This window comes from Esox lucius, chromosome 9, assembly GCF_011004845.1.
Source record: "Esox lucius isolate fEsoLuc1 chromosome 9, fEsoLuc1.pri, whole genome shotgun sequence".
Lineage (NCBI taxonomy): Eukaryota > Metazoa > Chordata > Actinopteri > Esociformes > Esocidae > Esox > Esox lucius.
Window position 1 is genome coordinate 10,577,286 of NC_047577.1, and position 12,253 is coordinate 10,589,538.

General features: G+C 50.5%; 1 protein-coding gene across 5 annotated transcripts; it reads left to right on the forward strand.

Moving 5' to 3' along the window:
- The first annotated feature begins 42 nt into the window (after positions 1 to 42).
- slx4 (SLX4 structure-specific endonuclease subunit homolog (S. cerevisiae)) lies at positions 43 to 12,202 on the forward strand. Of its 5 annotated transcripts, none has more exons than XM_020049939.3 (14): positions 43 to 266; positions 1,299 to 1,490; positions 1,694 to 1,928; positions 2,116 to 2,337; positions 2,566 to 2,813; positions 3,371 to 3,663; positions 5,799 to 6,018; positions 6,220 to 6,383; positions 6,586 to 6,732; positions 7,315 to 7,487; positions 7,626 to 10,513; positions 10,681 to 10,783; positions 11,162 to 11,476; positions 11,573 to 12,202. In XM_020049939.3, exons 2-14 carry the CDS (start codon positions 1,388 to 1,390, stop codon positions 11,946 to 11,948), a joined length of 5,487 nt encoding a protein of 1,828 aa, XP_019905498.2. In that variant the 5' UTR covers positions 43 to 266; positions 1,299 to 1,387; the 3' UTR covers positions 11,949 to 12,202. The 5 variants fall into 5 exon arrangements, with proteins under 5 accessions (XP_019905498.2, XP_019905497.2, XP_019905496.2 ...); XM_020049938.3 differs by lacking the exon at positions 43 to 266 and adding an exon at positions 305 to 424; XM_020049937.3 differs by lacking the exon at positions 43 to 266 and having other exon boundaries at positions 691 to 1,490; positions 11,573 to 11,753; positions 12,001 to 12,202.
- Positions 12,203 to 12,253: the final 51 nt, after the last annotated feature.

Consider the following 12,253-nt stretch of genomic DNA (forward strand, 5'->3'; position numbering starts at 1 on the left):
CTGGGTCGTAGCTAACATGTGGAAAGGTGGATATGATTCACGATGCACATGGTTTGGCACGGCCCAGTGGTGGTATGCTGTTGGTCTATTAGTGAGAGGGCCCAGGATTCCTTGCAACAGCCATAGCTAGAGCCTACCATATTTTTTAATCCCATTTGACCTTATTCTTCTATAATTAAACGCTCTTTACAAATGCAATACCTTATTATGACGTGCCGGCTCTACCAATGAACTGTTTAAGATACCCATTGGACTGCATTGTAAAGGTGTGTGAACATTCGTTGGGCATTTGCCATAATAGGGCAATCGACTGAGCAACTGTCTGATGCTCTGTAGTTAGGTGCAAAATAAGATTCTCTACCTTAACATTTGATGAGTACGTGCCCAATGTTTTTGGACAAAACGTTTCAACTTCCGGCTAAAGGTAAGAAATGGTCGACGAAACGCCGTAACAATCCCGTCCTTTCCGCTTAATTACTGGAGAGTCCTAGTTTCCATGATTTTTGAAAAAAGTGCATTTTATAAATAAAATGACACATTCATTGAGGTATTTGGCCACACATGTTATACCTATATCAAATATTTTGCTGTTAGACGTTTTTGTATGTTCAGAACTATTTCTTGATATATATATTTTAACTACTTACGTAACGTCGTTTAACGCTAGTATCCACCCATCTGACGAATGGACGTCAAGTCTTGTCACGTGACAGGAACCATCCAGGAGAAAGCGGTCGGTTTTGAAAGCAAATTGCCAAATTATCTCGTAGTAGAGTCTACTAATGCCATTGCATCGCACTCGTCTCCTACATTTTCGAGTACTAATGACACCGGAACTCGAACCATGCAGGTTATATGGGCTGAATAGGAATTTTCACAAATGAACCCGACGTTAAACACGTTAGCTAGCTAACTACACTGTATTACATTCCCCACCATGGGTAGTGATCTATCTTAGCCACTATTGTAGCTAGTAAAACAATGCAGCTAGCTAGCTATCCAATGTAGCGAAACGCAGACAACAGTTGTTACGATGGACGACTCAGATCAAGACTTCGTAGACCTCCGCTCCAAATTGCTCAAACGAGTCCGTAGGAAAGCTGGCGAAACCGTGTCGGAGAGGAAGACTAATGTGGCAGAGTCGTCGTCCCAGGACTCTACCAAAGACGTACCCCCCACCAAGAGGCAGGCGATTAGGAGGAAGAAAAATGTTGGAATAACTTTCAAAGGCCCTCTGGGTAGGAGCGTTAAAACCCAACACATTTGTGATCAACTTAACCTAGTTCCCTCTAATCCAGATATATCTAAACCGGCATTGGTAATTGGAGTTGCTGAGGTCGGTGATGGGGAGAATTCTCAGAGAGCGAAAGACAAAGTATTACACAGGATGCAGCAGTTTAGGAGAGTCAGTCCACAGAAGCTTGTGCATGGTGGAAGGAGTCCGCTTGCTGAGGCAGAGGACATCAGTGACACACTGCCACAATGTTCAGGTGAGGTCTTATCACATTGTGTCAGTTCACCTGTGTGTGTGTGTGTGTGTGTGTGTGTGTGTGTGTGTGTGTGCGTGCGTGCGTGCGTGCGCGCGCTCTCTCTCATGTGCACTCAATATCCAATATCCATATCCATTTTTCAGTGTCTGTTCTTGCGCATTGCTCTCACTATTCATGTCCTCCTGCACAACCCTTCTATTCAGAACCTTCAACCTCCGCCCCCCCCCACTCGCCTGGACCCGCTTCCACTCCCATACCACCGGACCCCCGGGTGGGGGACTCGGACGAGGCCCTGGCCCTTCGTTTACAGGAGGAGCTGGACAGAGAGGCCCAGAGTGGGGCGGTGGACCTGGAGCGGGGTGGCCTGTTCTTCTGTCAGCTCTGCCAGAGAGACCTGTCAACCTTGAGCCCTGCAGGACGCACACAACACATCAACAGGTGTTGATACTGACACACATACACACACTTGCACAAACTGTACCTACATGTGTTCGACCATCCCCCCACCCACCCATGTATTCCTTTTATCTATTCAGTGTTTTCAGGTTAGTACGGATGAAGGCGATAAGGTAAGGGAGCCGGTGTACGTTATTAAAGGACATCCCTGTGTCTCCTCTTGGCCCAGGTGTTTAGACGAGAGCGAGGACGGTACCGCGACCCACGCTCCCCCCGCGCCTCCCCGCATCCCAGAGTGCCCCATCTGTGGTAAACGGTTCAGGTCCCCGAAGAGTCGCGCGGCCCACCTAAAGCGCTGCTCCTCAACCATGGGCGTGGCCCCCGCTGTGCTGCTGCAGGCTGTGCAGAGACAGGCCGCAGAGGGCCTGACCGACGACACCGGCAACCAACCGTGAGTCAGTCCCCCTGGGTGGTCCCACCCACTTGTAACACAGACACGTGTGCTGCTTCTGGGGCCTATGTGTTGCACTTAGATCGTAGTCGAAACACTGCATCGTTCAAATGTTGTTGTTTCCTGTGCACATACACCACTACAGCATGGGTTGGAGTCCAGCCCACCGCTACTTATATGAATCTACTGTTATATTCTACTCTTGCGTAACACTCTCTTCCCCTTAAGTCAGCAGGTCGGGGGCTCCAAGCATAAAGGCCCTACAGACACCAGCATCCCCACCAGGAAGAAGCCCAAGAGGAAGCCTCCTGGCCTCGACGAAGACACCATGGTGGCCCTGGCCCTCTCCCGCTCTCTCCTGGAGCAAGAGAGAGAGCGGGAGGGAGAAATGCAGAGGGAGATGGAGGGAGGTCAGCAGCACCTAGCCCTCCTCCCCCACTTTTCTCTGTCCCCACTGAAGTTGAGGGCTGAAACAAGTAAGACAGTTACTTTGGCGGTCATGTGCAGTGAGCTCCAAACATATGTGGACCCATCCACTTGTAACAGGGTTATTTTCTCTTGTTGCCTATAATTGGCTGATATTTGCTGCTTGATTTATCGGTGGATCCCTAATTAGAATCAAGTCTAGACTTTTGACAGGTGTCCTGTTCATGCGCTTGGGATGAAAACATGCATGCCTGCTCAGAAAAAAAACAAAGCTCCAAACAAAGCTCGCTTTAAAATGGCCAGTTAGTTCCAACCAATTGTGGGTTCGTTTGAAAATGTGAGTCTTAAAAATTTTTTTTGCATGCAGCAGTACAATGACCCCGAACACAGAACCGTAACAACAAAGACATTTTTCAGGGCCCCAAAGCGGCATCCCTTTCACCAGAGATTGAGGGCAAGTAGACCCCAAAAATCAGCAAGGAAGATGCCTTCCGTGCAGATGCCTTCAGTTCAATCCGACTGTCATTGTATCATTTTAAATCCAATACATGATGGCAGGACATCAGAGTCTCTATCATAACTAAAGTCCTCTTGTTACCTGCCGCAGGTAAGGGGCGGGGCAAGAGGAAAAAGGGTGTGGCGTCTCGCCCCCCTCCTCTCCTCCTGGTCCAGGACCCAGAGGCAGCCTTGAGACGACTGCAGGAGCGAGTGACGACCCTCCTCCTTTGTCCCCGTGTTTCCTCGCCCCCCACGCCGACCCGCTGTCCCAGCTCCCTGACTTCCTGTAGTGGCACAACCCTCTGGCAGAAGAGCACACTGCCGGCTGGAGGGTCAAAGGAGATCTCAGAGTTCTACACCCCAGAGTTAAGGGACATCATTGCGCCCTGGGTGTCTGGAAAGGTACGATTCGTTTTTAGTGTATGGACCAGTCTCTGGGTGGAGCTGTATGTTGGAGTCATTAGTTGAAAAACATCACCTTGACTATTTTATCAATCCATCGCATTTATTTTATGAAGCCCTTTTCACATCAGTGATTGTCGCAAAGTACTTTTACAGACACCTGACCTAGATACCCCGAAAGAGCAAGCAACAAGAGTTTAGTCACAGTAGCTAGGAAAAACTCCCTAGTAAGGTCAAAACTAATGAAGAAACAAAGAGAGGAACCAGTCTGAAGGGTGGCAAGCCTTCTGGCTGTGGCGGATTGAAGATTAAAAGAGTACATTGTTTTTGCATGTTCAGCTGACGAGCATGTCAATGAATGCATCTGGGCTGTGTCCAGAGTCTTTATTTAGCCAGATTACCGTAATTCCCCGTTTATAACCCACACAGTGTAATAACTACACCATTCATTTTATAACTTTGTGTGTATACAAACCAGAGTATTAACCGCACCCATATATAAACTGTATTTGCCCAGAGAATTATGGCTCGTACATACACTCACCTAAAGGATTATTAGGAACACCATACTAATACTGTGTTTGACCCCCTTTCGCCTTCAGAACTGCCTTAATTCTACGTGGCATTGATTCAACAAGGTGCTGAAAGCATTCTTTAGAAATGTTGGCCCATATTGATAGGATAGCATCTTGCAGTTGATGGAGATTTGTGGGATGCACATCCAGGGCACGAAGCTCCCGTTCCACCACATCCCAAAGATGCTCTATTGGGTTGAGATCTGGTGACTGTGGGGGCCATTTCAGTACAGTGAACTCATTGTCATGTTCAAGAAACCAATTTGAAATTATTTGAGCTTTGTGACATGGTGCATTATCCTGCTGGAAGTATCCATCAGAGGATGGGTACATGGTGGTCATAAAGGGATGGACATGGTCAGAAACAATGCTCAGGTAAGCCATGGCATTTAAACGATGCCCAATTGGCACTAAGGGGCCTAAAGTGTGCCAAGAAAACATCCCCCACACCATTACACCACCACCACCAGCCTGCACAGTGGTAACAAGGCATGATGGATCCATGTTCTCATTCTGCTCACGCCAATTTCTGACTCCATCTGAATGTCTCAACAGAAATCGAGACTCATCAGACCAGGCAACATTCTTCCAGCCTTCAACTGTCCAATTTTGGTGAGCTCGTGCAAATTGTAGCCTCTTTTTCCTATTTGTAGTGGAGATGAGTGGTACCCGGTGTGGTCTTCTGCTGTTGTAGCCCATCCGCCTCAAGATTGTGCGTGTTGTGGCTTCACAAATGCTTTGCTGCATACCTCGGTTGAAACGAGTGGTTATTTCAAAATTGCTCTTCTATCAGCTTGAATCAGTCGGCCCATTATCCTCTGACCTCTAGCATCAACAAGGCATTTTCGCCCACAGGACTGCCGCATACTGGATGTTTTTCCCTTTTCACACCATTCTTTGTAAACCCTAGAAATGGTTGTGCGTGAAAATCCCAGTAACTGAGCAGATTGTGAAGTACTCAGACCGGCCCGTCTGGCACCAACAACCATGCCACGCTCAAAATTGCTTAAATCACCTTTCTTTCCCATTCTGACATTCAGTTTGGAGTTCAGGAGATTGTTTTGACCAGGACCACATCTCTAAATGCATTGAAGCAACTGCCATGTGATTGGTTGATTAGATAATTGCATTAATGAGAAATTGAACAGGTGCTCCTAATAATCCTTTAGGTGAGTGTACATTGTACATTCATATAAAAAATCTGCCATAGGGCGCTACCAAAATGTATTTGTGGAAGAATTTTTTATTATTTTTGGAAACCCTGTAACGCCAATTGTATCATATTTGCTGCATGAGTTTCTGAGACCTCTACGTTGTCAGACAATCATCTGTGAAAATGTTTGCCGGTGAAAACGGTTTTAAAAATGTGTAACTCGTGTATTAGTTGCCCCCTTGTATTAATCCCTGTGGTTGAAGTTTTTTTCTAAATCTGTGTATAAGCCTGGATTTAAAAACAGGAAATTACGGTACATCTTACTCTCTACTCTGCCACACTAAGTTTGGCCTGTCAGCATATGTGGGTCTCACGTCCAGCTGCCTCTCCCTCTGTCACATTTCTAGCTGGATGTCGTCACACCCTCCAAGGCCAAGGCTGATCCCTCTGACACTCATTCTTCCATAAGAGAAGGTACCCCCCTTACTGTGGAGAATCAGCCGCCCTCCACCCAAGGAGCAGGAAACCTCCCCGTGAGCAGCCAGACCCTGTGTGACCTGATGGAGTTAGCAGAGGAGGGGATGACTCTCACACAATGGGGCTACTCTGCTACAGGACCTGTCAAGGGTGAGGTCAACACACCAGTTTATAACTGAATGGGGGCCACAGGAAGACGCACACAGCTACATGTGAACACACTGACTCACGCGGCTACAAGAAGACACACCCACTCACCTAGCTACAGGAAGACACACCCACTCACTTTGCTACAGAAGAAGCTGGGCTGTAAATGCACCTAACGGCAGTCCTCTTCCCTCCGCCCATCAGACAGGGTGAACTCCGCCTCAGACCTCCGCCTGAGTGGCTTTGTCCCCGAGAACACAGATGATCACCCGGACCTTTGCCTCAGTGGCTTCATTCCAGAGAGGAGAGTCTCTGAAGACCACGGAAGGAAATCTGTCTCTCAGCATGTAGAAACAAACGAGAAATCAGTAAGACTGGCCATACGTTTTCCACTATTTTGATATCTTTCATAACTTGTACTTAAATAGCTGAATCTTGTGCCAGAGCACATTCTTCCTCCTTCCTCCCAGGATTTATGGAAAACTGGGGAATTCATTGGAAATTCCTGGAATATTGTAAGCCGGCCGTGCTCGTCAAAGCCATTGAGTTTTGCCTGTCTCTCACCCCTAGGTGGCGCTGTCCAGGCTTGCTTCAGACCTGAGCAGCATGGTGAACAACCCCCAGCTGAGTGACGTCCAGCTACAGGTGGACAGTGGGGAGGTCTACTTTGCCCACTCATTCATGCTGTACGCTCGATGCCCCCTGCTGGCACAGATGGTGAGTGCACTTTGTGGACGTTGTGATGGCAATTTCTTAAGTCCAAACTATTTACGAAAATGGTAGGTAAGACAGAGGAAAACTCAATTTGCACAATAATCAGTTTATTCTTGCAAGGAGAGAATACACAGGTTACAAAGTAACAATGAATAATCTCTAAAGTAAAACAGGACAAGCATCATAATTTAAAGGAGGGTAAAAAGGGGTGTGGTAATATGTATGTCAATAAAACACATTCACATGGTAATCCTTTTCAACCTTTTAGGAGTCACAATGTCTGGACACCCAAGGATAGACCCTAAAAGTGTTATACAGATTAACTCATTTACGAGTAACTAATCCACTAGTGCCGGTCAAGGATGTCTCCCTGAGACAAACACCAGACCCCACTCTACCTACATTCCTTTACTTATCTAAACATGGGGACTCAGTCCTTTAATCAGTAAGAACACATCAGTGTAAGAAATTTCCCTGACAACGTGCAGTGTGTGTGCACATGGCTGATTTTCAGCCATTTGTATTCATAGTAGACACGTGATTTGTTTGTTCCTCACCGTTCCTCCTCTGTTGTACCTGTCCCAGGTTCACGACAGCGGCTTTGGGGTGCAGGAAGAGGGGGTGCCCCCAGCCCAGAGGGTGTTGTTGGGGGACGTGGCGGGCCAGGCTGTGTGGAGCATGCTCCAGTACCTCTACACAGCCTGCTGCCCACCCCTCTCACCGTCCTTGCTGCCCCACCTACAGGAGCTGGCGGTCAGGTGAGGCACGGCCTGTAAAGTTTCATCGGGCTGGCTGGTGTTGGGGTTTAGGGTTCGGTAGGCATGGTGCAAGTGACCCCGTTTCCCCTTTATGTCTCAGCCCCACTCGTTCTCTCTGTTTGTCCTGCGGCCGTTCAGGTTCGACCTGGAAGTGCTACAGCAGCTGTGCCAGCTCCACCCAGGGCAGACCCAGGGAGACCCGGAGGGGCAAGCGGGTGTAGACTACCTGGACCTGGAGCATCCAACTGGGGGAGAGGAGGAGCACAGAGACAAGGTCTTCGCGGAGCTCCTCCGGTCCATGTGGAACGAAGACGAAAAGGAGGAAGATGAAGGGAGAGCAGAGGGAGAAGAGGATGGCAGGACGGCGGAGGGGGAGCGACGTGATGTGATGTTAGAGGAGGGAGAGATGAACGAAGAGAAAGTAAATGAGGACGAGATGGAGGAGATATACCAGTTCGCCGCCAGTCAGAGAAAAAAGGATGACGGGAAAGAGCAATTGGATGAGGAAGATGAGGAGGAAGGTGTGACATTTTTCACAGAAACAGAAGATCAGGAGGGTTCAAGTAGAAGTCACACATTGGCTAAGGAAGCACAGGTGATCCCATTGAAAGCCCCCTCATTGGCTGAACACCCATTTAGTACCGAAGAAGGGAACAAACCAGAAGATGCAGGAAGAGGAGACATGGACTCGCACCAAGGAAGACCATCTGAACCGAACATCACAAGTCTGAGAGAGGTTTCAGACCGATGCCCCCACCCCATCCCTGACGGTGACCTCGACCTGAAGGTCAGTCTGGATCGTAGCTACAACCGCCTCTTCTCCGACTCCTGGGGGGCCTACGATACCCAGACTGATCCCCGGTCCTCCCCGGCGTCGCCACCCAGAGCCAGCCCCAAACATTCCCGGTCTCAGCACCCCAGGACCAAGGAGGAGGTCATGATGTGTCCAAATCCCACCTACCCTCTTTCACCCCGTTCCGGGCCCTCCGAGGTGAGGGTAGACGGGTGTACGACTCAGCCGGAGGTCCCTACCCTCCAGGCCTCAGCCAGTAAAGTCATTGACCTTACCTTCAGTCCCCCAATGGTTCCTGGTGTCTCTACCCTGCCCATCCGTGACTGCTCCCCGGGAGAAGTGGCTAACACTGGGGGACGAGGGAGGACTGAGGAGGTGGGGGGTGCGGTTGGGGTCATGGTGCCTGTGTGTATGTCGTCGTTCCAAGACAGAACCCATTCTAGTCAAGAGGACTGTAAGACACACCGTCGGGGTCTTTCAAGTAGCTCTGCCTCCCTCTCTCCTCCTCACAGCAGCCAGCAGCCTGAGCTCATAGTTCTGTCCGATTCCAGTGAAGAAATGGAGCTAGGAGATCTAGCACCGGACGGTTCCCCCAGCACCCCTCCGATACCCCTTCCCCGCCTCTCCCAGAACCAGCCAGACTACACCCGAATAAGCACTCAATCTAACACCAAGAAATCCACCTTGAGAAACAAATTAGTTGTGGAACCTGGGACACCCACCTCAAGAACCCAGTCAGACCCAGATCCTGAGAAATCCAGTTTGAAGGAGAAAGAGTCCAGTCCTGGTTCTGCTGGTCCGGATCAGAGCCTGATGGACTGTTCTGCAGAGCTGTCTTGGCTCATTCCTGCCACTCCACCCATGGTTTCCAAGACCTCCAGCTCCACACAGACATTTAGCAGCATGCGTCGCACACAGCTTTTTCCCAAGAACAACTTTTCCGTTTCCTCTGCTTCGGTTTTCTCATCTCCCGTCCCCCCTTCCAAGCGAAGCCTCCAGACCTCCAACACATCCGATCCGCCAAATTCTGCCCAGGCAGAGTCCTCAGTTTCCAGACATAACCCGAACCACAGTGGGCCTTGGAGTTCCCGTCTGGGCGACAGCTCTTTTTGGAAATACAAATGTGGCGCGGTGAGTTCTAACCCGGCGGACAAACCCACTGAGCCCCCGGTGTTCGTGATTCCCCCCTTCCAAAGGAAACGTTCCCGTCTCCCCAGTCAGAACACTTCTGTCTTAGCCCGCCCGCCACCAGACCCCTCCACCAAGGGGACCCCTCTCTATGACGTCTCCCAGCCTTACAGCAGCACCCCCCTGCATGCACACCTAACCAAGCCGCCTGCTCTGTCTTTGGCCTCACCTCTTCTCGGAGGCAGTAGGGGGGAGAGTGAGGCTAGCCAGAGAGGAAGCAAGGGGGAGGAGTCCCAGAGCCCAGGGAAGAGAGACATTCTGGGGGATTTGGGGTCCCTGTGCCTTTCGCTCTCCGATCACTCTTCATCCCCACCCAGAGTAGCAGCCCTAAGTCAGCCGACAGAGGGCAGTGGGTGCCCTAGCCGACACAGACACTCAGCCGAGTCTGCATACTTCCACAGCCCGGGGGATGGAGAGAAAGCGAGCGGGGTGACAGGGCGGTCTGACAAACCCATGGAAATGGAGGAACTGGAAAGGAGTGTGGCGAAAGAGAAAGACAAAAGGGGGGAACCTGAAGAGGTGGAGAGGTCCGGGAGTTTCCGACAGAGCTTCCTGGAGATGGACGAGCCCGCCATGGCCTTTGACGACTCCTGGGGCCTAGACGGGGGAGGGGACGCGGGCATTGAGCCGTCCCAGCAGGTGTGCTTCAGTCTTCGGCTGGAGAGTAGCAGTGGTGGGGGGAGTCCTCCAGAGCAGGGCTACGGGGGCAGAGAGGTAGCGGGACCGTCCTCTACCTTGACCTCCTCTCCTCCTCCTAAAAGCCACACCACTCCCTCTACGCCCTCTCCACCTCGACCCATCACACCCCAGGCCAACCCAGAGATCAACGCTAGCCTTCTGGCCAACCCTGAGATCAACGCTAGCCTTCTGGCCAACCCTGAGATCAACGCTAGCCTTCTGGCCAACCCTGAGATCAACGCTAGCCTTCTGGCCAACCCTGAGATGTGGGAAGACTGGGGGGATGACACGGAGGAGGCCCTGCCACTCTCTCAGAGGGTGAATAACATGGCCCTGACCAAGAGGGTGGCCCAGCTCAAGACTCCAGGTAATTTGGTTTGGTTAGGCCTGCGACTCAGCTTGGTTTTATAATTTATTATTATATCAGCACTCATGATTTGGTAATATTGTGTGACACTCAAATACATAAAACATTTTTTTAATGGTTTTCGCTGGTCAACTCCTCTTATAACCTTTGACCTCTCCCTCCAACAGTGGTATCCAGAAAAAAGGGTCAGCAATGTCCCATGGTTCCCATCACCCCCATGCCCTCCTACTCAGACATGGACACCCCTGACCTCAAGAACCAGCTCAACAGGTCTGACTTCACAACACCTCTTCCTTTCTCCCAGTGCCGATGCGTCCAGTCAGTAGTTGCTACCTTCTTACCTCAGAGAGTCCCGACAGGCTGTCCAGTCAAAGATCAGGACAGAGCCTCCGATAAACATCTTTATTGTTTAACAGGAAGTCTACAAGAACGTTTCCCAGTCAGTAGACACCGTAGGTTGTGAGGCATTCAGAGTGATGTCAGGTGATGTTAGGAGACACAGCAGGACATCCACATTGCCAGCTCAACACAGAGGCTCTATTTCCGGACCTACACATTTATAAAGCCCAGGCAGTGTTACGTTTTCCTACATACAGGAGACTAAATACATAAATGTCAACGCCACCGTGTCCCTATTCTTCCCTGTAGGTTCGGGGTACGTCCTCTACCCAAACGCCAGATGATCCTGAAGCTCAAAGAGATCCACCAGTACACTCACCAGGTCATCAGCTCCGAATCTGAGGACGAGGCCCCTTCCCTGGGTCGGCCCCCGCCCGTTGGGCCCCTATCCACTGGCGGAGACCCCTCCAGGCCTGTGTCCTGTGCCCTGACGGGGAGGTTTAAAGAGCACAGGGTACCAGTGCCCCCTGCTGCCTCGTCTGGTGGGGATGAGGGTCTGGAGGCTCTCTCTGCCTCTCAGGGTTCCAGTGCATCTTCAACCGCACCCAGCGAAGCCTCTGACAGGTATCAGTCACGTCAAATGTGTCGGTGTGGCACGCCATGTTGAGATCGTTCCGTTTTGCCGTGACCTTTGCCCTCCCCTTTCGCCCCGTCCCCCAGGTTCAACCCAGAGCGGTGCCTCTCGGGCGACGACTCGGACAGTGACTCCGCCCTCACGGCCTCCCAGGCCGTCTCCAGCCTCCAGGACCGGCTCGTCGCCATCAGTCGTTTCATCCAGTCGGACCCTCAGCTGTACGGGCAGATCCTCCAGTACCAGCCCCTGGTCTTGTCAGACCTCCAGGTCAGACTCAAGGCTGCAGGTATCCGGCTGGGAGCGGCCAAGCTACTAGACTACCTGGATTCTCAGTGTATTACGTTTACCACTGCCAAGCCAAGGGTTGGGGGAGAGAGGAAGGGACGGGGACGGGGGAGGAGGGGGTTGCAAGGTGGGATCAGGGGGAGGAGGAGGAGAGGGGCGGCTCCTGTGCTAGATTGAAGTAACCTCTGTAAGGTTTCAACGTTTTGGGACGTTTCTATTAATTTCACAGGTTTTCCCAAAATCAAGAGGGAAGAAGCAGGAAATCCAGAATTGTCTTATCGGGATTTCTGCAAAAACAAAACGTATTTTAGTGTCCTGAATTTTGAAACCGTGGACCTGTTCAAAACAAATGTGGAAATCTTAATGTGTTAAATTAAGTTGTTGTAAGATATGGTTGGTTATTGTTTTGACTTCATTTAAAATGTTGCGACTTTTATAATTATGGTATTAAAAAAAGTGTTTCACATCTTACATTCCCTTTG

Bases quoted from the DNA above. Each gene is read 5' to 3' on its own strand.
- slx4 (XM_010872742.4), top strand. From the start codon at position 1,034: ATGGACGACTCAGATCAAGACTTCGTAGACCTCCGCTCCAAATTGCTC. The intron at 2,814-3,370 runs GTAAGACAGTTA...TACCTGCCGCAG, and splicing joins GAAGTTGAGGGCTGAAACAA to GTAAGGGGCGGGGCAAGAGG. The intron at 7,488-7,625 runs GTGAGGCACGGC...GCGGCCGTTCAG, and splicing joins CTACAGGAGCTGGCGGTCAG to GTTCGACCTGGAAGTGCTAC.